General features: G+C 43.2%; 1 protein-coding gene and 1 pseudogene across 1 annotated transcript in view; both read right to left on the bottom strand.

The window, feature by feature from the left end:
• Window positions 1-4,739: 4,739 nt before the first annotated feature.
• Window positions 4,740-5,258, bottom strand: LOC139387536 (E3 ubiquitin-protein ligase RNF170 pseudogene; annotated as a pseudogene).
• Window positions 5,259-23,871: 18,613 nt separating this feature from the next.
• LOC139387144 (ANKH inorganic pyrophosphate transport regulator b) overlaps window positions 23,872-27,600 on the bottom strand; it is a 100,911-nt gene continuing 97,182 nt past the window's right edge. The window contains exons 11-12 of the mRNA XM_071133172.1: window positions 25,851-25,950; window positions 23,872-25,073 (exon numbers count right to left, since the gene is read on the bottom strand). Coding sequence (XP_070989273.1) covers window positions 24,957-25,073; window positions 25,851-25,950 — 217 coding nt within the window. The 3' untranslated portion in view covers window positions 23,872-24,956. The remainder of the gene's footprint in view (window positions 25,074-25,850; window positions 25,951-27,600) is intronic.

The raw sequence follows: 27,600 nt of genomic DNA, 5'->3' as shown, positions 1-27,600 counted from the left end.
AACAGAGACTGTGAAGGAGTTAATGGGGAAATTGGAGGTGAGCGAAACAGAGACTGTGAAGGAGTTAATGGGGAAATTGGAGGAGAGAGAAATGAGGGAGTTGCTGTGTTGGTGTTTTAAACATGGAATTCGCCCGACGGAGCGTGTCGGGGATTTGATGGCACCTGGGTCAGCGCTCCATACTCGTCCTGAGGTGCGTGTTAGTCGGCTGGTGAAGATGGTGCCAGTCTCACGTACCAGGCCTCCTGTGCACCTCCCTAGCCTTGCACGTCCTGTGCCAGCACCGCTCTCAAGATCTCCAGTACGCCTTCACGGTCTAACCCATCCTGTGCCACCTCCACACCCCAGCCCTCCGGTAGCAGCTCCCCGCACCAGGCTTCCTGTGCGTGTCCTCGGCCCAGTACCACCAGTGCCAGCACCACGCATCAGGCCTACAGTGCGCCTCGCCTGTCCAGCGCTGTCGGAGCCCTCCTCCTCTCCAGCGCTGTCGGAGTCTCCCGCCTGTTTAGCGCTGTTAGAGCCTTCCTTCTCTACAGCGCTGCCGGAGTCTCCCGCCTGTTCAGAACTGCCAGTTAGCATAGAGCTGCCAGTTAGCATAGAGCTGCCAGTTAGCATAGAGCTGCCAGTTAGCATAGAGCTGCCAGTTAGCATAGAGCTGCCAGTCTGCATAGAGCTGCCAGTTAGCATAGAGCTGCCAGTCTGCAAGGAGCTGCCAGTCTGCAAGGAGCTGCCAGTCTGCAAGGAGCCGCCAGAGCTGCCTGTCTGCAGGATGCCGCCAAAGCTGCCAGTCTGCAAGGAGCCGCCAGAGCTGCCAGTCTGCAAGGAGCCGCCAGAGCTGCCAGTCTGCAAGGAGCCGCCAGAGCTGCCAGTCTGCAAGGAGCCGCCAGAGCCGCCAGTTAGCATGGAGCAGCCAGGGCCGCCAGTCAGCATGGAGCAGCCAGGGCCGCCAGTCAGCATGGAGCAGCCAGGGCCGCCAGTCAGCATGGAGCAGCCAGGGCCGCCAGTCAGCATGGAGCAGCCAGTCAGCATGGAGCAGCCAGTCAGCATGGAGCAGCCAGAGCAGCCAGTCAGCATGGAGCAGCCAGAGCTGCCAGTCAGCATGGAGCAGCCAGTCAGCATGGAGCAGCCAGAGCTGCCAGTCAGCATGGAGCATCCAGTCAGCATGGAGCAGCCAGAGCTGCCAGTCAGCATGGAGCAGCCAGAGCTGTCAGTCAGCATGGAGCAGCCAGTCAGCATGGAGCAGCCAGAGCTGCCAGTCGACCAGACTCTTCCAGATCTGCCAGTCGACCAGACTCTTCCAGATCTGCCAGTCGACCAGACTCTTCCAGATCTGCCAGTCGACCAGACTCTTCCAGATCTGCCAGTCGACCAGACTCTTCCAGATCTGCCAGTCGACCAGACTCTTCCAGATCTGCCAGTCGACCAGGATCTTCCAGATCTGCCAGTCGACCAGGATCTTCCAGATCTGCCAGTCGACCAGGATCTTCCAGATCTGCCAGTCGACCAGGATCTGCCAGTCAGCCAGGATCTGCCGAAACCACCAGCCAGCCAGGATCTGGTAGATTCATCAACCTGCCTGAGCTTCCTCTCACTCCTGAGCTTCCTCTCACTCCTGAGCTTCCCCTCAGTCCCGAGCTGCCTCAGTCCCGAGCTGCCCCTCAGTCCCAATCTGCTCCTCAGTCCAGTGGGGTTCTGGGTGAGGACTACTAGGCCATGGTCGGCGGCGAGGGTGGACTATCCAGGGACGCGAGGAGAAGGGGCTAAGACATTGATTGAGTGGGGTCCACGTCCCGCGCCGGAGCCGCCACCATGGACAGACGCCCACCCGGACCCTCCCTATTGTTTTGAGGTGCGTTCGGGAGTCCGCACCTTAGGGGGGGGGTTCTGTCACACCCTGGTCAAAGTATTTTGTGTTTATCTTTATTTATTTGGTCAGGCCAGGGTGTGGCATGGGTTTTTGTATGTGGTGTGTATGTATGGGGATTGTAGCTAGTGGGGTGTTCTAGTTAAGTCTATGGCTGTCTGAAGTGGTTCTCAATCAGAGGCAGGTGTTTATCGTTGTCTCTGATTGGGAACCATATTTAGGCAGCCATATTCTTTGAGTTTGTCGTGGGTGATTGTCCTTAGTGTTAGTTTGCACCAGTTTAGGCTGTTTCGGTTTTCATTACGTTTATTATTTTGTAGTGTTTGTATTTTGATTCGTGTTTTACGTTTGTTTAATAAACATGGATCGCAATCTACACGCCGCATTTTGGTCCGACTCTCCTTCTCATAAAGAAAACCGTTACAGGCACCATCAATACGGTGAAGCATGGTGGTGGCAGCATCATGCTGTGGGGATGTTTTTCAGCGGCAGGAACTGGGAGACTAGTCAGGAGCAAAGTACAGAGAGATCGTTGATGAAAACCTGCTCCAGAGCACCCAGGACCTCAGACTGGGGCAAAGGTTCACCTTCCAACAGGACAATGACCCTAAGCACACAGCCATGACAAAGCAGGACTGGCTTCGGGACAAGTCTCTGAATGTCCTTGAGTGGCCCAGCAGAGCCCGGAGTTGAACCCGATCTAACATTTCTGGGGAGACCTGAAAATAGCTGTGCAGAGAAGCTCCCTGTCCAACGTGACAGAGCTTGAGAGGATCTGCAGAAAATAATGGGAGAAACTTCCCAAATACAGGTGTGCCAAGTTTGTAGCATCTTACCCAAGAAGACTCAAGGCTGTAATCGCTGCCAAAGGTGCTTCAACAAAGTACTGAGTAAAGGGTCAGAATTTTTATGTAAATGTGATATTTTAGTTTTTATTATTTTATAAATCTGCAAAAATGTATAATAACCTGTTTTTTCTTTGTCCTTATGGGGTATTGTGTGTAGATTGAGGAGTGAAAAATAATTCATAAATTTTAGCTGTTGAAGGGGGAAGAGAGATTGAATATATTCTGTGTTACGCTTTATCAACAAAATATACATTTATTTTTATTATCAGTGTGTTATCCAACTACCACAGCTGTAAAAGTAATCAATGACGAGAGACTCCATGTAGCTATTGCTTCCTTAACATAGCAATGCATTTCTCCCAAATCAAACAATGTGTCAACTTCGGTGTGGTGACAAAGTTCAACATAATTTACTGTTTTTTGATGTTTTTGATTATTATCGGAGATAGAGATTGCATTGTACTTCTCAAACACACCCAAAATAACTATAGTTGCAAACATGAACGAAATGTTAACTTCAGATCAGCCAGTTCAGCAGAATTACATCTCATCAGATCAGATTATGAAATAATAATATGTTGATTTATTTTATTTGTATATTGCTTTAGTACCCTTACCAAGAGAAGTATACTTTTTGGCTGATTTCCCCTGTACATCTCAAACTCTCACTGGACAACTATTGTTATCTGCTGGTACACTACATGGCCAAAAGTATGTGTACACCCCTTCAACTTAATGGATTCGGCTATTTCTGTCACACCCGTTGCTGACAGGTGAATAAAATCAAACACACAGCCATTAAATCTCCATAGACAAAAATTGACAGTGGAATGGTCCGTACTGAAAAACTCAATGACTTTTAACGTGGCACTGTCATTGGGTGCCTCCTTTCCAATAAATCAGGTCATCAAATTTCTGCCCTGATAGACATGCCCTGGTCAACTGTTTGTGCTGTTATTGTGAAGTGGAAATGTCTAGGAGCAACAATGGCTTAGCCGCGAAGTGGTAGGCCACACAAGCTCACAGAACGGGACTGCAGAGTGCTGAAGTGCGTAGTGCATAAAAATGGTTAGTCAGCACAAGAATTGTTCGTCAGGAGCTTCATGAAATGGGTTTCCATGGCTGAGCAGCTGCACACAAGCCAAGGATCACCACGCACAATACCAAGCATCGGCTGTAGTGGTGCAAGCTCGCCGCCATTGGACTCTGGAGCAGTGGAAACTCGTTCTCTGGAGTGATGAATCACGCTTCACCATCTGGCAGTCCAATGGACGGATCTGGTTTGGTGGATGCCAGGAGAATGCTACCTGCCCGAATGCATATTGCTAACTGTAAAGTTTGGTGGATGAGGAAAAATGGTCTGGGGCTGTTTTACATGGTTCAGGCTAGGCCCCTTGCTGTAGCAATATTAATGCTATAGCATACAATGACATTCTACATGATTCTATGCTTCCAACTTTGTGGCAACAGTTTGGAGAATGCCTTTTCCTGTTTCACCATGACAATGCCCCCGTACACACAGCGAGGTCCATACAGAAATGGTTTGTCGAGATCGTTGTGGAAGAACTTGACCGGCCTGCACAGAGCTCTGATCTCAACCCCATTGAACACCTTTGGGATGAATTGGAACACCGACTGCGAGTCAGGCCTAATCGCGCAACATCAGTGCCAGACCTCACTAATGCTCTTGTGGCTGAATGGAAACAATGTTCCAACATCTAGTGGAAAGCCTTCCCAGAAGAGTGGAGGGTGGTTTAGCAGCAATGGGGGACCAACTCCATATTAATGCCCATGATTTTGGAATGAGATTAACAACAAGCAGGTGTCCACATACTTTTGTTCATGTAGTGTATGTTCCTTTCTCAGGTCCAGCCATAGTCCCCACAGGCAATACAAAAGACTGTTATCGGGGCCCCATGGAAGTCCAAAGTAATAGAAAAAGAGCACTGACCCTCACAGTGTCTTTGACCTGACATGATATAAAGAGGTATGGGATTGATTGCATACTCCTGCCCCGTGGCTGTTCATCAACCTGCCAGTCTCTGAGTCATCACTTTGTGGTACATGACGAAGATGAAGAGGAGCAAGATGACAAAGGAGTCGTCCATGAAGCCTAGCAGGCTGAACAAGGCCTTGGGGATGAAGTCCAGCAGGGAGGCCCCACCAGACACAGGATATGAATACAGAACATCCAGAAGGGGCCGCTCACGGAGAACATCTCCCCGAAGGCGTGGCGCAGCAGTGGGGACGTCCCACAGGCAATCCATGAGCAATCTGGGCTGGCCAGAGAATCACCGGTTGTAGTCGTTGAGATCCTACAAGATGAGTATTGGCTCAGCTTACCCATCCTGGACCTGCTGCAGTGAGGCGTGGTCTTGGAAGAGCAGGAAAAGCAATGTAGCCATTTGTCTACAGATGGGACAGTTAATAGCACCAAGCCAAGTCCCAGACCTCCCAAATGCAACTATACAGGAACCACAGAAGAGGTGGCCACAGTTGGTTTCTACCGGCAGTGCAGCCTAATGTAAGCACACTGGACAGGACATATCAGTGTAGTAATGCGACCTGGGCTTGCCGGGAGCAGCTTCAGCAAACCCCCGAACAGCGTATGTGCTTCTGGGTCTCTGGGTGGAGGTTTTGTTGATAATCTCTGCAGAGCAGTGTAAGTCAATAACGTGACACTCAGAACTACCACAATCAGGACTGGGTTGCTCACCCCTTCTATTAATTAATTTTCATCTTGTAGTAAATAGTACACATCCCCACACGGGTTTTCATCCACTCATATCCTGCACTCCATGTCCATTGGAATTATGGTCGTTTGAGAGGGAGAGCTTGTAAATCACAGAACCCATCCACAGTCATGCAAAATGGATTGCAGAATCCCGGATGAGGGTTGTCCGAGTAGAATCCCATTAGGTGCTCCCTTCTCCCAGTCCCAGAGTAACCTGGGGGAAACAAAATAAGCACAATGTTAATGAATGTCAGTCTTTCTGCTTCAGTTTAATAAGATTGAATCTAATAGACATTTATTTCATATCAATTTAATTCAATAATTTTAGAATTGTGTACAATTATTTAAATCTTGTGTTGAAATGTATAGACAGTGGGGAAAATTGTAAGTAACGTCTGATTCCAACTCACACTCTCAAACATGTAGATCCCCTGAACGCAGCTCACTTTCCAGCCCACTTTCCAGCTCACACTCTCAAACACATAGGTCCCCTGAACGCAGCTCACTCTCCAGATCCCACTCACCTGAATTCTGATCACACACTATTTAGTTCAGTTCTTTGCACCCCATCATTGTGAAGTATTGTTTTTCTTTCAGACACACCCCCGTAATTTACTCCTTCCCTGTATGATAGTTTTTGCCTGCTCACTAACTACGCCGTTTGCTTATTCCCTGCCTGTACTTTCCCTGCCTCTATTCCCTGCCTGTATTTCCTATTATCAACCTATTGCCTGATCTCACGGACAACGTTACTATCCTTTTCCCTGCCTGTACTGTTGTCTTTTTGGACCCCCTGTGTATGACCTTCTGCCTGTCCCTGGACCCAGCTACCTGTCTCCTCCTGTGTATGACCTTCTGCCTGTCCCTGGACCCAGCTACCTGCCTCCTCCTGTGTATGACCTTCTGCCTGTCCATGGACCCAGCTACCTGCCTCCTCCTGTGTATGACCTTCTGCCTGCCCCTGGACCCAGCTACCTGCCTCTCCTGTGTATGACCTTCTGCCTGCCCCTGGACCCAGCCACCTGCCTCCTCCTGTGGTCCTTTACAATAAACACCTGCTTCGCCCTACACTTCAAACCAGCTCTCTGTCTCCCATCGTGTTCATTACACTGTGTAGGTTAGAAGAGCATAGCTTCCCCCACTAATCCGTTTCTGGGATGATGAAGAAAGTGAAATAATGAACAACACTACATTTCATAATGGTGGGAGCAAGTTTGGCAGACAAATATTTAATCTCACTATTACTGCTCCCAACTTACATGATCGATACAGCTGAAAAGGAGGCAAGGAGATATGATTAAAGAAAAGATTAATTGAGTTTGCATGACCTTTCTCTCCCTCTCTTCCAATTACTTCTCCCTTCCTTACCTGGTGTTGAGGTTCACTGTGGATAACATTTGAATGACATTGTGGGAAACATGGATGATTATACACATAGTAACACAAAAATAACGGCCGTCATTTTGTCTCACAGGCTTGCATGCAAAGCAAGCCAGCAGCTAGACTGGCTTCATTCAGTAAGTTTTTCACCGGTTATATACGCTGCAAACTTCTGCACTACTGCATGATTATGTGAAACACAAGTAAGACATAGCACATCTTATTGATTATCTAACTAAATTTGACCTTCTGATTATGTAGGAGCACTAGATCTTTTCTTCATTGAGGTTTATTGGCAGACTACAACCTATAAGGTGTATTTCCCCCACCTACTGTACGGGGTAGTTCGTGGGACTAAAATAAGAAAAAAGAAGGGGTGTCAGGGAACGCCCCATTGTCAGGAAATGCCCCCTTGTCAGACCCTTCTCGCCCCCTTGGACTGAGTTCTCACTTTTGACCAATGGTAGCATGCAATCAAAAAGTGTGTACTGTACGGTAGCAGCCAGTTCAACCCCAAAAATGTTGGTAACAACACACTAGAAACTGACTGAAGAGCTAACTGTAAGGTAGCTAAATGCTTCTTATTTCAGAAGTGCATATACCAATTTTTAAAGAAAGTGTAGAAGAATAAAAAATATGCTATCATATAGCTAACCAGCTAACATTGTACTACGGATTAATAGTTATCAGTGTCTTTATTGTATTAACTAATTTGCATAGCTAGCGAGCTATTTTTCCTGTGTAAGGACTAGAGAGCTGTCCTTGCACCTCCTTTCTCTTTTTATCAGCACTTGCCATCAAATGGTTGCCTGGCTACCCATCCACATCGCTCAGGCAAACACCACGCTGGATTTGCTTCCTCCCAAAATCTTTTAGAATCCAAACACATTCTGACCTTTCTGATTGGTCCCAGAAACCGATGGGTTGGGCCAAAGCCGGCATTGTCACGACTTGGGTCGGGCGGCATTTGGCGGTCGACGTAACCGGCTTTCTGGCCATCGCCGCTCCATTTTTCATTTATCCATTTGTTTTGCCTTGTTCCCTGGACATCTTGTTTTCATTACCAATCACACATGTACATGTATTTATTCCTCTGTTCCCCCTCATCTTTGTGTGAAATTGTTTGTTTGTTACGTGTAGCCCGTATTCGGCTGGTTAGCACCGGGTCTGTGTTTGGCCCATGTGTGTTGGTTATTTTGTACCATTTTGTGTACTTTGGGCGTATATTGCTACTTTTCATTGGATACGAATAAAGTGCGCCTATTATCACCCATCTCTGCTCTCCTGCACCTGACTTACCTTCAACCAGTAACGAACACCGTGACAGGCATACACAAATCATAAATCATGCCAGCACAAATGACTTCTAGGATGGCAGGTTGACTGATGTATGGAGAATTAACCATTGTGACCTTTGCCATTTACAATGTCAGCTAAGATGCCCTCTTTCCATTGGCTCTGTGAAAGCAGGCTCTCCACGTCATTGCCATGCCAAAGTGGGATCTCTGAAACATAAGAGTACATGCACTGTACTCGGCCCGAGCAGCACTGACACTTGGCAGTTGTCAAACTTTTCCAACATCAACAAGCCAACCAAAGACCTGTCCTGCCCTCTCTATGAAGGTCAAATAAACACACCACACACCAGACACACACACACAACAAAAACATTACACCTACACAAAACAAAAAACACTTAGGGGCGATGTCTCAGAGAATCTGTTGAAAAATCTTTTTAGTCCAGGATTAGGGTTAATCTGTGTCCGGGAAACCATCCCTATAGGCTTGAACTGTGACAAACTGTGACTTGAGCTATGTTCTATGTCTTTATTATAACTTTTCCTGTGGGTCTGAGACGCACACAGAAAGATATCAAAGGTGGATCATCAGCTACTGCATTGTATCTCGTTTGTTCCACAGTCGAAACACTCGATTGTCACGACTTCTGTTGAAGTCGAAGCCTCTCCTTGTTCGGGCGGTGCTCGGCGGTCGACGTCACCGGTCTTCTAGCCATCATTGATCCATTTTTCATTTTCCATTGGTTTTGTCTTCCTACACACCTGGTTTCAAACCCATGCTGTGTATTTAACCCTCTGTTTCCCCTCATGTCTTTGTCAGAGATTGTTTGTATTGGTGCGCGACGGGTCCTCGTACTCACTTTGTTTTATTGTTACATTTAGTGTTGGAGTTATGTTTCGTTTGTTGTTATTAAATAACTCCATTACACTCAGTTTGATTCTACTGCGCCTGACTTCCCTGCCACCTATGCACATGACTCTGACAAGGTATCCATGCAGTTTTTTTTCTCACATTTCTACTAACACTTTATCACATTTGCCTTATGGCAAGGTGCTCCATCATGCTGGAAAAGGCATTGTTCGTCACCAAACTGTCCTGGATGGTGGGGAGAAGTTGATCTCGTAGGATGTGTTGGTACCATTCTTTATTCATGGCTGTGTTCTTAGGCACAATTGTGAGTGAGCCCACTTCCTTGGCTGAGAAGCAACCCGACACGTGACTGGTCTCAGGATGCTTTAATGTTGGCATGACACAGAACCGATGGTAGCGCTCACCTTGTCTTCTCCGGACAAGCTTTTTTTCCGGATGCCCCAAACAATCGGAAAGGGGATTCAGAGAAAATGACTTTACCCCAGTCCTCAGCAGTCCAATCCCTGTACCTTTTGCAAAATATCAGTCTGTCCCTGATGTTTTTCCTGGAGAGAAGTGGCTTCTTTGCCGCCCTTCTTGACACCAGGCGATCCTCCAAAAGTCTTCGCCTCATTGTGCGTGTAGATGCACTCACACCTGCCTGCTGCCATTCCTGAGCAAGCTCTGTACTGGTGGTGCCCCGATCCCGCAGCTGAATCAACTTTAGACGATCCTGGCGCTTGCTGGACTTTCTTGGGCGCCCTGAAGCTTTCTTCACAACAATTTAACCGCTCTCCTTGAAGTTTTTGATGATCCGATAAATGGTTGATTTAGGTGCAATTTTACTGGCAGCAATATCCTTGCCTGTGAAGCCCTTTTTGTACAAAGCAATGACGACGGCACGTATTTCATTGCAAGTAACCATGTTTGACAGAGGAAGAACAATGATTCCAAGCACCACCCTCCTTTTGAAGCTTCCAGTCTGTTATTCGAACTCAATCAGCATGACAGAGTGATCTCCAGCCTTGTCCTCGTCAACACTCACACCTGTGTTAACGAGAGAATCACTGACATGATGTCAGCTGGTCCTTTTGTGGCAGGGCTGAAATGCAGTGTAAATGTTGATTGAGGATTCAGTCCATTTGCATGGCAAAGAGGGACTTTGCAATTAATTGCAATTCATCTGATCAGTCTTCATAATATTCTGGAGTATATGCAAATTGCCACCATACAAACGAAGCAGACTTTGTGAAAATTAATATTTGTGTCATTCTCAAAACTTTTGGCCACGACTGTAGATGGTGGGCACAAGGACGTAGTGGAGCAGCTTGTCAAAAAGGGTGCAAAGGTCAATGGAATACACACTGACAACATGGTGACTTGTTTTCATCAAGCTACTCATGATGTACGCGTGTCCACACACACACTCATTATTTTTCCTAATTAATCAGGAATTCCGGTTATTCTGACCATCCTCCAATCATATATAATTTAAACTGACCTACCCCGTAGCCAAACCCCTAATTTCCCTGATTTTTTAATTTTTTTATGTTGTCCATATCACTTCCCTGAATTTCCTATTTCTGCTAGGCAAGAAAGTTTTTAAATAGGTCAATAGTTATTTAGATCACAAGGGTCAAGACCTTTGTGGAGCGGGAGCACGTGTGAAGCCTTTTTAAACCTTGGGGAAACCAGTTATGATCGTCCGATAAAATTAAGAGTTTACTGTTCGATTTGCCACCTTCGACATAAACGAGCTGTACAAGCTAGCTTGAGACAATGGCGGTTGCATGATCAACATTCCCGTTCGGAACAACGATGAAGCCTGAGCTGGAATTTGAAGCTAACTGAAGCTGACTAGCCTCAGAAAATCCTGAAAATATCTACCTAGCGTTGTAATATATCCCTCTGTTTTGTTTTTTTGAGACGCATTGATCACGATGTGAGTCAGGTGTCCAAAGGGGTTATTACCTGTCCCTTGGGGCCTTTTGGTAAATATGCAAATTATTTTTCTTCACATGCCTGCCTGTAAAATGAAAAAATAAATGTTAGTAATGGTTGATAGTTTCTCCAAATGGATTGACGTTTTCACCACCTCCTCGAGTGATATATGTGACCCGTTTCAGGAAACTAGGCATATGTCGCAGGAGAGCCATTTGAACATAAACTTTTTATTAAATCTAAATGTGATTTTTGGGAGAAATGTCTTCTCTAACATGTGAACTTTAATGTACCTTAACAAACTTGTATGCCATCTGTAAATATGAATAAAATTGTTAAATTACAAGCCTAGTTAGTTTAGCCACATAAAAAGACACCAACCTTACCGCTAGCCATGACTGGCTGAGATAATGAGTGGGCTGGACATACCGAGAGCTGAGTTTGGATTGGTCTGCCATATAGCACACTTCTGTCTATTTGAGCTGGTCAGTATGTCTAGGTAATCCTGTCTAATGTATATATTTTTAAATGCACTCTGTGTTAAAACTGCATTAGTGTTACTCTCCACTTTCTGGAGGACAGAGTTTTGAAATCAGTGAAATTCGAGTATAATAGCTAAGGACATGGAGAAAACACCTGTCTCCAGGTTACATTAAATGAAGGGCAACCATAGCATCCGACAGGAGACACGTCCATCCATGAAGGATGTATACTAGTAAAATAGTCTATCTAGCTATATTTTCAGATATTACACATTTCTAATTTTGAAAGAAAGAGTCAATTGCTTGGCTAGCTAGCCAACATTGAACCTGGTTGGTTAGCTACCTGCAGATTCAAGCAGGGTAGTAACGTCATGAGTTGGGATTATGGTTCATTTGTTTACCTAGCTAGCTAGCTACATGTCTTAAAAAAAGAGGAATTAAATTGTTGCCAGCAGCACAGTTGCTGCTCCGAGAGCGACACGTTTTGAAATTAACGAACAGAAAATCTGTTCAGTTGCAGTCATCAACGCTCTGGATAACATAACAGCCTAACCAGCTAGGCTAGGGTGAGTAATGTTGAATGAGCTGTTCTGTAATTTGTCTGGAAGTAGCTAGCAAGTTAATGTTAGTACAGAATGGTCTGATCAACCTTTAAATAGATGAGTGGAGCTAAATCCTAAGAGGGTGTAAACAATGCTGAATGGGTGTAGACAAAAAGGGCTCTCCAGTAGTAGTACCAAAAGATTCAAATGACATTTTTTCAGAAGTGAGTTTACAAGTTTATCAACTTTCAAAGCAGAATTACTTTCCCATTGTTCCTCAACTGTAGTGCATGATATACCATTTTGTAGCTCTGAGTCTCTACTTTCAGCCAATGGAAAAAAACACAATATGTTTTGTTACATAAGATGGTCGGTCGGTCACATATGTGTATTGCTGTTGTCGTTTTGGTTGGTCTTGTTTTTGTCTTTGCTTCAATAACGAATCTCACCAGATTGGGTCTGCTGTATGGTCGGGATGTCTCCCTAAGGATTGTCCCTCTAACTCCCTGACCCGGTATCTCTGCGGTGAGGTCACCAGATACGTAATAGGGGAGTATAAAAAAATGTGTAGTTATTCTCGTAGACATTTGTTTTAGAAATTGTATTAAGAATGTTGGTAGAAGTAATCATTTGTTTTACAGTAAATCATTTGTCTGGATTTCCTGAATCAGAAATGTCCTAAACTGTTCTGGTCTGTCCTCTCTCAAGGTTATGGTGATGGTGTCTAGATGGAAGGAATAATTTGACCAAGAACAGTGTGAACCTCAACCCCCCCCCCCCTAACTGGCTGAAGTAATTGTGAAAATGGCGTTCACTACGGCCCTGTCTTGCACCACTTCTACTGTGAGACCTGAGTCCGAGCCAGCAACCTGTAGACAGCATCCAGTCAAAGCTATCAACTGCCTTTTCTCTCATGCCTTTTCTCTCAGGAGCGCGACATGAGTCCACGTGAAGTGAGCATGGAGAGAGATCCCATCCAAACTTGCTGCTGCACTGGTAGGAAAATGAACAAAACGTAAAGGACAGTGGTGGCTTAGGTGAGACATTATCTAGGGTCATCCACTTTGAACATGTGCCATTAAAACCACGAACTGAAACACTATCTGAAGAAGAACATGAAATGCCAGGAATGGAAGAATGAGTGCGGTGAAGGGGAGTGGTCAACTGTGCCTAATTTTTTAGGCTCATCCAAAGTTGTTTATTTGGGGTATCAGGTTGATTGTGGAGGTCTGCACACTGCGAAATGTATAGTAATTTAGACTAAGAATGTATTGAGATACCAATCTGTCATTACCACAAGTGATGAGAATAGTTAATGCTGGAAATATAAGATGAATATACTGTTTGTAAATGTACATTCTAACTGTGATAGTGTGTGCTAAGTTGAGGGTCTTGAATTTGAGTGATAGACTCAACGTGAAGCACTAAGGACTGTCATTTGAAATGTAGGTTGTATAACCATGATCGGGACATTGTTATCAGAATACAATAGTGTGTAATTAGTCATACTATGCTGTTTTTTACTTAAAGATTGTCCATTGTTATATGATCATATTTTTACTGATACAAAGTTGTCTTGTGTGACTTGTCTCCCGTGTCTACGATCGGCAGGAATGTAGGTATGTGGGAGTTGCAGTGAGAAACAGAGAATGGTAGAGATATCAGCTATCTTGATCTGCACAGAAGAGCTAAATTACATTTTACAACTCTGTTCCCAGGCCCTGCACATCTGCTAACTGACACAGATAAGAGGATGTACTTTCTATAAAAGGAGAGAGCCAACTCTTGTTCGTTGGTCTTTCAGCATTGAACTAATTGAATGAAGTTAATTGCTCAATTGTTGCACATCTTATAATAAAGTATTATTGGAAGAATCTACAGTCCCTCTCATCCTTAGAATTTCACGTCACACAATCTAGACAAACTTCCTGCAACCAACATTCCTCTCTCCAAAATGAGTAAAGCACTTAAGAATAGCTGTGTTGAGGCTGGATTGGTGGATATCTGGCACCATGAGCATCCTAGGGAGAAGGACTTAACATTTTATTCTAACCCACACAACACTTATTCTAGAATTGACTACTTTTCACATACAAATCTGAGGCTCATAGCATAACTAAGTGCAACATACAACCCATCACTCTGTCTGACCATGGACCAGTGAGTTGCCAATGGGACATAGGTAATCAAAAAATGTCTAAAAGATCGCTCTTGAACATTAGATTACTGAATGATATAGAATTTACTCAAGGTCAAGAGCATGGATTTTGGAGCCCAGAGTGGACCAACTTAAACGTCATTATATGTTTGACATCTTAAATGATCGTGCCCCAGGTTATATGAAAAACCACATTGATGGGGTCAGCACAGTTACAATACCAGAGTGAGTGTTATGTCTTGTAAAATCCCAAGAGTAAACAGTACTGCGAGGGGCACCTTTTCCTATACAGGCATTTGTCTATGGAATAGCCTCCCCTTGGAGATCAAGAAAATATATGTTGATGTATATATTGTTGTGTCTCACAAAGGTAAAACAGTTCAAGCTAAGCTGTATGCTGCACTTAATGGTGAATGTCTGATTCAACGAGCTCTCCTACAGGCACTGAGCCTTCATCTGGCTCAGGGAGACCCTACAATTGCACCCCCACCGCCTGCTCTTCAGATTGCAAATAAAAGCAGGCAAATGTTTTCATTTGGACAGGGTTGTCTAAGTAAGAGAAACCACTCCACTGCCCGTTGTGCCCCCTACTGCTGGTCAGGTGTATTTATTTGAATGATGTGCAATGAATAGATTTTTTTTAAGGTCGAAATGGGAAATAAATATGGTTCTTTTTTAAGGTTAGGGAAAAGTGCAGTGCAGTGCACTTTCTAGGATGTCAATATAAATGAATGTATTTATGGTTGTTTGTAATTTTGTCTTGCCTTTTAATCATTATATGTGTTATTGTTTATACCAGAGGACCACTTTGGAAACAAGTGTTTTAATTAATGATATCCTCTGGGTCCACATTGTACATTTTGTTGTATATGTCTCTGACCCAAAATAAATTCAATTCAATAGAGCAGAACATTCAAGGTCAAAGACAAGAAGTTGTTCATGGAGATGTGCCAGAAGCAAGAGCACAAGAAGAACATCAAGCAGAACCACGACCAGCTTGTGAAAGAAGGCTAACTGCTGACTACATAGTTCATTGGTAATTGTAGTCCTACAACTAACGGAAGTAACGTTAAGATCTGAACTAAGACGGATAGGCTAGTTAATAGATAGCTTAGCTGACAGCTATGGGAACTAACTAACCATGTAACTTTCTAATTCTTATTAAACCTTGTTAAATGATAATAGAAGTTGTGATCATTAGCCTGAGACACTCCTATAACATTTGTTTGGTCATTATTTTCTCATGTTAAGCCTAAAGTTTTATGGTTCACAAAGCTAAAGGCCTACGGTGTTGCAATTCTATTTAGAATGCCGGCTGGCGGCAAAAATGTATTAGTAATTAAAGTGTGAAATTCAAAACATTGCATATTATTTTTTTTGATGCAACAGCATACTAATCAGATTTGTTTTTATATACAACTGTCCTGTAGGCCTGTAGCCTACCTTAGCCGTCCTCACGCTCTCTCACAACTTGGATATAATGTTTGTGCTGCGTAAAACCAGTCTATTAATGCAAAATAATACAACCAGTCCACTGTCAAAACAAAAGCTTTCTAGGGATTGTTTTATTATGCAGACAATGCAATCTAGCCTACTATATATAGCTATAGTGCCTTCAGGAATTATTCACACTCCTGGACTTTTTCCACATTTTGTTGAGCTACAGCCTGCATTTAAAATGGATTCAGTTGAGATGTTGTGTCACTGACCTACACCAAATAACCCATAATGTCAAAGTGGAATTATGTTTTTAGAAATGTTTACAAATAAATACAACATTAAAAGCTGAAATGTCTTGAGTCAATAACTATTCAACCCCTTTGTTACGGCAAGCCTAAATAAATTCAGGAATAAACATCTGCTTAACAAGTCACATATAAATTTCTACTCACTCTGTGTGCAATAATAGTGTTTAACATGATTTTAATGACTACCTCATCTCTGTTCCCCACACATGCAATTATATGTAAGGTCCCTCAGTCAATCAGTGAATTTCAAACACAGATTCAACCACAAAGACCAGGGAGGTTTCCAATGCCTCACAAAGAAGGACACCTAATGGTAGATGGGTCAACATAAAAAAGCAGATGTTGAATATCACTTTAAGCATGGGGAAGTTACTAATTACACTTTGGATGGTGTATCGATACACCCAGTCACTACAAAGATGCAGGCGTCCTTCCTAACTCAGTTGTCGGAGAGGAAGCTAACCGCTCAGGGATTTCCCCATGAGGCCAATGGTGATTTTAAAACAGTGTTTAATGGCTGTGATAGGAGAAAACTGAGAATGGATGAACAACATTGTAGTTACTCCACAATACTAACCTAAATGAAAGTGTGAAAAGAAGGACGCCTGTACAGAATAAAAATATTCCAAAACAAAACTGTTTGCAATAAGACACTAAAGTAAAAGTGCAAAAAATGTGGCAAAGAAATGTACGTTTGGTCCTGAATACAAGGTGTTATGTTTGGGGAAAATCCAACACAACACATCACTGGGTATCATTCTTCATATTTTCAAGCATGGTGGTGGCTGCATCATGTTATGGGTATGATTGTCATCTGCAAGGAATAGGGAGTTTCTTTTAGGATAAATATAATTTAAATATAGCTAGGCACAGGCCAAATCCTAAAGGGAAACCTGTTGCAGTCTGCTTCCAACAGACACTGGGAGATGAATTCACCATTCAGCAGGACAATAACCGAAAACACAAGGCCAAATATATACTGGAGTTGCTTACCAAGACGACATTGAATATTCCTCCATGGTCTAGATACAGTGTTGACTTAAATCGGCTTGAAAATCTGAGGCAAGACTTGAAAATGGCTGTCTAGCAATGATCAACAACCAACTTCACAGAGCTTGAAAACACTTTTTTAAGAATAATGTGCAAATGTGACCAACCGGCTCAAATCGTTCTTATGTAGAAACATTTGAAATTGTTTTTGTTTTTTACATTGGATAAAAGTAGAGACTTGGTATATCATATACTGCATTTTTCGAGGAACAATGGGAAAGTAATTCTGCTTTGAAAGTTTACAAACTTGTAAAATCCCTTTTAAGAAAATGCCTTTGAATATTTTGGTACCTACTGGATAGCGCTCCTTTGTCTACACCCGTTCAGCATTGTTCACACCCTCTTAAGCCTTAGCCCCACCCATCTCTTTAAGGATTCATATGTGAGGTCAAAAGGAAAAATTCCAGATAAACAGAAAGTATCCAGAGAAAAACATTAGATGATGCTTACCCGACACACTTGTCTAAATTGATGGGTCATGTGAAAGAAATGCTATAACCCCCAGTTTAATTTATTTTACCTTTATTTAACTAGGCAAGTCAGTTAAGAACAAATTTTGTTTCGTTAATTAATTTGACCATTTTAAAAAACAAGCACACATACAACTTAAAAGCCATACATACACATGAATAGAATCATTGAGGATAACACACAATAAACTCTGAAACTTATTTCCATTGTGGTCCTCTTGACACGAGATGGCTAGACAAGATCAAACACAGTATGTCAGTGAAATAATAAAACAAATACATAGAAGAACATCTATCTCATCATTCCAGTTACATCATAGGGGTTATTCATATGGGCACAGAAGACATCAAACATATTTTTACTTTATTTTTAAAGCTGTCCATAGAGGACTTTGTTTTTATAGGCAGAGGCAACTCAATCCATTCTGAGGCTCCAGTATACAAGAAAGTACCTTTCCCAGCATTACTCCTGAACCTGTATAAGCACACATCAGCACACACCTGATCTGGTGCTGTGATTGTGTGCATCCCTAACACGAGGAAAGTAATCACTTAGATATCTGGGCGCAGGACCATAAATACTCCTTTAAACCAAACCTAGTCTAATCTGGGACACTCTAGCCTCAACAGGCAGCCAGTTTAGTTCCTGAAAGCAGCTCCTGCCAATGTGAGTACGTGGACTCACCTTCAATACTACCCTGATCAACTTATTCTGGGCTATCTGGAGCTTCCTCTTCATAAGTTTAGATAAGCCCCCAAACCAGGAAGTACTAGAATAGTCAAAATGGCATTGAATGAGGGCAGGAGCTAGCACTTTCATGGAGTCCTTATCAAGCAGCTTGGACTTTCCAGACAAAAGCTTAGTCCTGACATTAACCTTCCCTAGCACCTTATTGGCCATGCTCACACCTCCCAAGCTTCCATCAAGGATTTTTTTATTTTATTTTTTATTTTACCTTTAGTTAAACCAGGTAGGCTAGTTGAGAACAAGTTCCCATTTGCAACTGCGACCTGGCCAAGATAAAGCAAAGCAGTGTGACACAGACAACAACACAGAGTTACACATGGAGTAAACAATAAACAAGCCAATAACACAAACAAGTCAATGACACAGTAGAGAAAAGAAAGTCTATATACAGTGTATGCAAAAAGCATGAAGAGGTAGGCAATAAATCGGCCATAGGAGCGAATAATTACAATTTAGCAGATTAACACTGGAGTGATAAATGAGCAGATGATGATGTGCAAGTAGAGATACTGGTGTGCAAAAGAGCAGAAAAGTAAATAAAATAAAAACAGTATGGGGATGAGGTCAGTAGATTGGGTGGGCTATTTAAAGATGGACTATGTACAGCTGCAGTGATCGGTTAACTGCTCAGATAGTTGATGTTTAAAGTTGGTGAGGGAAATAAAAGTCTCCAACTTCAGCGATTTTTGCAATTCGTTCCAGTCACTGGCAGCAGAGAACTGGAAGGAAAGGCGGCCAAATGAGGTGTTGGCTTTGGGGATGATCAGTGACATATACCTGCTGGAATGTGTGCTACGGGTGGGTGTTGTTATTGTGACCAGTGAACTGAGATAAGGCGGAGCTTTACCTAGCATAGACTTATAGATGACCTGGAGACAGTGGGTCTGGCGACGAATATGTAGCGAGGGCCAGCTGACTAGAGCATACAGGTCGCAGTGATGGGTGGTATAAGGTGATTTGGTAACAAAACGGATGGCACTGTGATAGACTGCATCCAGTTTGCTGAGTAGAGTGTTGGAAGCTATTTTGTAGATTACATCGCCAAAGTCGAGGATCGGTAGCATAGTCAGTTTTACTATGGTAAGTTTGGCGACGTGAGTGAAGGAGGCTTTGTTGCGAAATAGAAAGAAGATTCCAGGGTGGTGATGCTAGTCGGGCGGGCGGGTACGGGCAGCGAACGGTTGAAAAGCATGCATTTGGTTTTACTAGCGTTTAAGAGCAGTTGGAGGCCACAGAAGGAGTGTTGTATGGCATTGAAGCTCATTTGGAGGTTAGTTAGCACAGTGTCCAAGGAAGAGCCAGAAGTATACAGACTGGAGCGACATCATTGAGATATAGAGAGAAAAGAGTCGGCCCGAGAATTGAACCCTGTGGTACCCCCAAAGAGACTGCCAGAGGTGCGGACAACATGCCCTCCGATTTGACACACTGAACTCTGTCTGCAAAGTAGTTGGTGAACCAGGCGAGGCAGTCGTCAGAAAAACCAAGGCTATTGAGTCTGCCGATAAGAATACGGTGATTGACAGAGTCGAAAGCCTTGGCCAGGTCGATGAAGACGACTGCACAGTACTGTCTTTTATCGATGGCGGTTATGATATTGTTAACTTTCCTTGAGCGTGGCTGAGGTGCACCCGATACATCCCAAGTAGCTAACAGAGGTTATAGTAGTCAGCACCTCACCTCCTAACTCCACTCTAATTTCAGACGACATACACAATTTAGGATTGGATCCAAAAATAATTGCTTCAGTTTTCCCTAAGTGCAGAGATAGCTTCCTCCCATCTATGGGAGCGTTGAAGCTGTAAAACAGGAAAAATAAACAATACATTACAACCTTGTACAACATCAACTCACCCCCCAAGTTTAGATAAGAAGAATAACCTCATGCAATGCAATGAAAATGATATTCACCTGAAGTGCTGGTACTACTTCATCTGTGGCAGCGGCCTGAAGTACGGACTCAGGTGTTGTTGCCAGCCATAGCTTTCCACCAGTACTGTACCATGCTCTAGTCCAACCGGCTGTGGAATGTTGACCCCTGTCACAATGCTGTCCTTCACATGATGACTGCTCTGCTGCCTTTGCTGGATGACATGCCTTCATCAATCAAGTAGTTGACTTGTTGTGGTATTCCTTCACAGCAGACACCAAATAAGGCATACTTGCGAGGAGTTAAAATGTAGATGGGACCTGGCTGTATAGGGTCAGAAGGATAGTGCACCTGCAAACAACAAAATATAAATTATAATTAATTGTCTCACCCCTGTCAGTCTGTTGTTACACAGCTCAGTGAAAGGTATTTGCCTGCCTCCCATATATATGTATGTATATATATATCGTGACTTGCGACATATGCCTAGTTTACTGAAACGGGACACAAATATTGTACAATCCAGTTGTGCAAGGCTCTTAGAGACTGACACAGAAAGGGGGGGTTTGCTCTCATTATCGCTGCTGGTTCTTCAGCAGTCATCAGCTTGGTTTTCTGGGAGAGGAGGAGAAGGAGGGCGGGCACTCTCATTAGAGGAACTGTCACTATTCTCAAGAGGAGGAAGAAGAGGAGGAGTAAGGCCACTGTCATGGATGGGCCCAGGCAGTGAGGTCTCTATCGGGACTGGGAGGTTGCTAGTGCTAGCTGTTGCTTAAGTAGGCCTCCACCTGCGCTGGTATTTTATCAGTCGAGGACGAGGTGGTAGCTTTGCTGATCTGCTGATCTTCAGTAATTTGTTACGGGCTTGATCAGATTAAGTTTATTTGCTGCGTTTTGTGCACCACTTGGTCTTGCCTTTTGTTTATCCATCTCAAACAACACACTCACTTTCCATCCGATTCCCACCTGATTCACCTAACTTTTTTGAACTTGATAGCCAATTAGGTGAGGAGGCCGAGGCGGGTTGCTGTTGGCACCGCTGAGAAATAAGCAAATTAGATGCATTTTGTCAGTCTGACTCACCTACTACTACCTATGTAAACTCAGCAAAAAAAGAAACGTCCTCTCACTGTCAACTGCATTTATTTTCAGCAAACTTACCGTGTGTAAATATTTGTATGAACATAACAAGATTAACAACTGAGACATAAACTGAACAAGTTCCACAGACATGTGATTACCAGAAATGGAATAATGTGTCCCTGAACAAAGGGCGGGTCAAAATAAAAAGTAACAGTCAGTATCTGGTGTGGCCACCATCTGCATTAAGTACTGCAGTGCATCTCCTCCTCATGGACCACAACAGATTTGCCAGTTCTTGCTGTGAGATGTTACACCACGCTAGGGGAATGACCCTAGCCCTGACCCTCCGATCCAACAGGTCCCAGATGTGCTCAATGGGATTGAGATCCGGGTTCTTCGCTGTCCATGGCAGAACACTGACATTCCTGTCTTGCAGGAAATCACTCATAGAACGAGCAGTATGGCTGGTGACATTGTCATGCTGGAGGGTCATGTCAGGATGAGCCTGTAGGAAGGGTACCACATGAGGGAGGAGGATGTCTTCCTTGTAACGCACAGCGCTGAGATTGCCTGCAATGACAACAAGCTCAGTCCGATGATGCTGTGACACACCGCTCCAGATCATGACGGACCCCTCTCCTCTAAATCGATCCTGCTCCAGAGTACAGGCCTCGATGTAACGCTCATTCCTTCAACGATAAATGCAAATCCGACCATCACCCCTGGTGAGACAAAACCGTGACTTGTCAGTAAAGAGCACTTTTTGTCAGTCCTGTCTAGTCCAGGACGGCGGGTTTGTGCCCATAGGCGACGTTGTTGTCGGTGATGTCTGGTGAGGATCTGCCTTACAACAGGCCTTACAAGACCTCAGTCCAGCCTCTCTCAGCCTATTGCGGACAGTCTGAGCACTGATGGAGGGATTGTGCATTCCTGGTGTAACTGGTGCAGTTGTTGTTTCTATCCTGTGCCTGTCCCGCAGGTGTGATGTTCGGATGTACTGGTCCTGTGCAGGTGTTGTTACACGTGGTCTGCCACTGCGAGGACGATCAGCTGTCCGTCCTGTCTCCCTGTAGCGCTGTCTTAGGCGTACGGACATTGCAATTCATTGCCCTGGCCACATCTGCAGTACTCATGCATCCTTGCAGCATGTCTATGGCACGTTCACACAGATGAGCAGGGACCCTGGGCATCTTTCTTTTGATGTTTTTCAGAGTCAGTAAAAAGGCTTATTTAGTGTCCTCTAAGTTTTCATAACTGTGCCTTAATTTCCCACCATCTGTAAGCTGTCAGTGTCTTAACAACCGTTCCTACAGATGCATGTTCGTTTATGGTTCATTGAACAAGCATGGGAAACAGTGTTTAAACCCTTTTCAATGAAGATCTGTGAAGTTATTTGAATTTTTACGAATTATCTTTGAAAGACAGGGTCCTGAAAATGTTTCTTTTTTTGCTGAGTTTAGATTGGATAACATGGACTTTGCCATTGAGGGCTTCCAACATTTTAAAGTGGTCAACTGGGTGGGGATGCCAATGGGTTGGAAGCAATCAGCCAATACTTAGAGCACTGTCTTCTTCAAATTGGTTTGCGTATATTTCGTAAATGGCTTTAAGTGTCTATATCACCGCCATCTAGTGGCGATAATAAATAAATTACACACAAGATTTGGTTCAGGACTCCAGCACTGCAGGTGCATCAAAGCAATTAGGTTTACACTTTTTCCTAACACAAAAGAATAAGACAATTGACTGCTTTAAATGGAGATAGCCTCAATGGCGCTGCCCATGCTGTCACAGATGCCATAATGGCAAAAATGTGTCCTCTATCTAACTCTATGGTGGAGATTGTCTATGACTCCGGGCTTGTTTAATGGAGAATGACTCTAAAGGAGAAAACTCAGCAGATTGATTGTTGGTCTGCACAGTAAGGGGCTTTTGGTTTGCCATTCGCTTGCTGTCGGCGCGGTGTGTTATAGCGACTGACAGAAGTAATTTTTGCTTGCTTCTAAATGTAGAATCGGTTTGCAAATTATGGCCGGCCGTCTGTGCAAGAGGTGCCCCCGGCCTGCAGACGGTCGACAATCTTACCAGTCTGTCTGTGACCTAATGACCTAATAGATTGGTGCAGAATGACTGACTGATAGATTGGTGGAGAATGATTGACTAATAGACTGGTGGAGACTGACTCTCACTATGAGAGATTAGTGGAGAGCACAGGAGGCTGAGGGGAGGACAGCTCATAATACTGGCTGGAATGAAGTGAATGGGATGGCATCAAATTAGTTGGATGCCATTCCATTTTTCTGTTCCAGCTATTACCATAAGCCCGTCTTCCCCAATTAAGGTGCCACCAACCTCCTGTGTTGGAGAGTGACTCTAGTGTCTCCTGACACCTCAGAGAATCTATCTCCAGTTACCGACCACACCAAAATAAGGTAAAATAAACCAAAATACCAAACAGTGGAATCTAGTAGCCTAGGTCTATGTGCCTCTTCTGAGCCCAAAATTAAGAAAATATTTTCAAAATTTCTAGGACGCAAATCCCTGAGTTTATGTTTTACGGTATTATAATATAGATTACTTATAAGACTTGTTTGCAATAGCTTCCTATCTAAATGAGGTACAGATCCAAAACCAACTACAGTGGGATCCCTGACCACTCTTATCCATGCTACGGCAATTCAGTCACAAAAGTGTGGATGCCCTTGGGTAGAAAGGAACTTTTGAATGCCTAGCTAAAAATGTTTAGCAGCCGCTGAATGTAAGGGGACAAAATACTAGCCTACAGTAAAAACACTCTGAGGGAAATTAAACAACGGAATCACCCTTTAATCATTGTAGAATAGAACTGTCCCTTTGATAGACAATAATAAGAGAAGTCATATTTGCTCTTGTTACACTGGACAGGGCTTTAGCGGTCATATTTTAAATACAAAAGGCCCCATGAGTTGGTAAGACTTCGCTATTCACTACAATCTATAGAAAACATACAGAAGCTTCAGACACTTTTAAATACTTGTGCATCATCGGCAATGGAGAGTTCATAATACAGAATGGGTGTGGGGGGAGATCAACAACGACACCACCACACGGTATGTATCATGGAGTTACATCCTGAGATCGAAATTAAACAGAATACTACAACAGACATGATATAAAAACAAGAAACAACTGTTGTCCAGTCAACCCCCCCCCTCCCCGCCATTTCAGTTAACATAACTTATACAGAAATTGACAATGTTTTCTTACATCAACAACATTATAATATAAATGTTTTATAATGGCACCAAACCATCACTCGCACACCAGGAAACTATTTCAAACTCCCTTTTTCATTCTCAACTTTGATAGAAATCTGTGGTTAATATATCATATTTGTTATTTTATTGTTTTTTATTGGGAACCATAAACTGTTCCCCAACTGGTGTACAGCCAAAATAAATAAAGTTAAAAGGTCACAACACAAAGACCTACCTCAGCATCATTACTTATTCTCATTACTTATCTTGTACATTCAAAGTAAAACAAAATATATGTTTTTCAAGCGGTTGAAGTTGTACAGTACAGTAAAATTGTGTGTTTCCTCATAATAGCTCATAAAAGTAGAGGACGGCAGCACAGAAAAGTTTGGTGAACATATGGAGTTAAATGAGCAACATTTGCTTTGGTACAAGTTAGCATCTTTACCATGCTTCGCTGGCTTGGTAGCAATTCAGATGAAACCTAAAGGAGTGTTGTTTAGATACACAGTTTATGAGGTTTGGAGAGTAAGGTTAAAGGGGGGGGTATCAACAGGCTGCCAAAAATGATTGAAAAACTGCCCCAGTAAAACAAGGGAACTCCCTTGTACTATCCCCCAGCATGTCCTTCAAGAATCCTTCAGCATCCTTGGCTCACTCATCTTCCTCCACGATATCGTCCATTCGTCGCCGGGGCCGCACATCATTCATTGGTGCTGAGTCTTCTTCCCCTTCCCCCACCTCTTCAACTTCTGTGTCTTTCTTTTTTTTCTACATGGAGGAAAAATGTGTTTTATCACCTCTGAGTTATAAACACTTAGAACAAAATGGTGTATTTTTTATTTCACCTTTATTTTATGTGATAACTGATAATGATTACTTTCTTTCTTACTTGGTTCTCTTAGGAGAGTTTACAACTGGATAATTGTAGCAATAACTTGTCTTATAGCGATCAAGCCACATACAGTATAACATATTTGTGCTCTGTTAAATAATAGTAATATTTCCCATGCCATTGCCTTTTCCAGGTTTGATGACTAATACACAAATATCATTATGAAACATCTTCATTTAAGGTCTATGTGGAGTCCTGAATCAGGTTGGGTTCCCACGGTTTACTGCAAGTGAATTGCAACAGTATCCATTTGCTGGTAAGTTAATGCAGAAATCTACTATAAAAATGTAAGAACATTTTAGAAATGAGCCCCTGATCCAGATTCATTCATGGTGCAACATTAGCGGATCAGGGGCTCATTTCTAAAAAGTTCTTACATTTTTATAGTAGATTTCTGCATACGATATTTTCTTAAAATATGTGAAAGTGGTTTAAGAATTGTAAACACCCATAAAGTGTTAGTCACAAATAACCATGTTTTTAATTTATAAATCCCACATTTTCATGCACAATCTATATAAATTACATATTTTTATAAATCAAATTGTTGCTATGGATATTGTTGAACACATAATTTACTATCAAATATGTGCTTACGAATGTGTTATAAATTAGGCCCCAGATTGCCATGTGGTTTATGCTGTGCACCTTACCTGTATTCGATAGACATAGCAGGCAGCTACTGCCACCATTATCGACTCTCCAAGGAATCCGGCAAGGAGAGACCCAACTCCCAGACTGGCTCCATGCACCCTGAAATACAAATCTTACAATGTAAGCCAAGGACATGTACGCGCGCAGCTTCATGCTGCTACAACATGGTAGCAACGGGACCAAAACAGAGGAGAAGTTTAGCCTCACGCTTCAACACTCCTGGTTGCTGTGGAAATTGACCCACTAATACTGTTAACTTGGTGCATCTTCTACGCAGTGGTGGAAAAAGTACCCAACTGTCATACTTGAGTAAAAGTAAAGATACAGTGCCTTGCGAAAGTATTCGGCCCCCTTGAACTTTGCGACCTTTTGCCACATTTCAGGCTTCAAACATAAAGATATAAAACTGTATTTTTTTGTGAAGAATCAACAACAAGGGGGACACAATCATGAAGTGGAACGACATTTATTGAATATTTCAAACTTTTTTAACAAATAAAAAACTTTGACTTTGGTAGCTAACTCAGCCGTCAAACGGTGAGTCTCCGCTCTCTCTACTTTATACACTACATGCTTCGCCTTTTAGCACGGGGCATTATCATTTTGAAACAGGAAAGGTCCTTCCCCAAACTTTTGCCACGAAGTTGGAAGCACAGAATCTTGTAGAATGTCATTGTATGCTGTAGCGTTAAGATTTCTCTTCACTTGAACTAAGGGGCCTAGCCCGAACCATGAAAAACAGCCCCAGACCATTATTCCTCTTCCACCAGACTTTACAGTTGGCACTATGCATTCAGGCAGGTAGCGTTTTCCTCGGCAGTGAGTGTTGCAAGCAAGGACTGAAGCTAACGTTAGCAAGCTAGTTGGCTAGCAACCTTGCAAGCTGATTTGTAACAATACATTCATAAATGATTTGCTTGTAAGTTGGCTGAATATTGTATTGAAACCAGTAGTCATGAGTTCAAGTTATACATTTTAAGTTATTTCTGTTGGAGTTTACATTATAGGGAATAGGCTGGCTTGCTAGGTCCTCCATATTACATCACACCCCACAAATGTTTTTCCGGCATGACTTTGGCATTCTTCCGAATTCTGATCAGTTTTATGTAATAACTAGAAAAATGTAAAAGTGAGGTGTAACTTTGCATTGTGACTTTTGATGTGGATTCTTATGCAAATCCATATGTTACATGTGGTTAACGTTTATGCTACCTACCCTTTAAGTCTTCTAGTATGAAAGGAGGGCCACTTCACCATGTTGTATAGTGCACAGTGATGGGTGAGTGGTCTTGCATTAGTTATGAACCGAAGTGCTCTGTGATACACAGCATCCAGCACCTTAAGGTTACTGGCGGAGGATCGCATGTAATTAAAATGTTACCACAATCCAATACGGATCAAAATGCCCCTTGCACAAGATCCTAACTGACATAGAAATATAAGATTTGTTCCTAAATGTTACGATAAACTAGGAGTGGTGGGTGGAATCAGGCGCAGAGAGCAGGGTTCAGTCGTTTGTCAAATTTATTCACCGGCGCAACAAAAACGGTCACGCCAACACACAGGGCGTATACAAGTTACCAGTCCAAACAACAGGACAAAAATAGTCCGGAGAATAAAGACACGAACAAAATAACACCATCCAACAGAGTAACAAGAAACAAGCCTGCACAAATACCCAGCGGGCCTAGTGCCCTTAAATAGCCTACAAACAAACCCTAACACAAAACAGGTGTACCCAATTACCCA

This window comes from Oncorhynchus clarkii, chromosome 28, assembly GCF_045791955.1.
Source record: "Oncorhynchus clarkii lewisi isolate Uvic-CL-2024 chromosome 28, UVic_Ocla_1.0, whole genome shotgun sequence".
NCBI lineage: Eukaryota > Metazoa > Chordata > Actinopteri > Salmoniformes > Salmonidae > Oncorhynchus > Oncorhynchus clarkii.
This window is presented reverse-complemented; position numbering and strand designations above follow the sequence as displayed.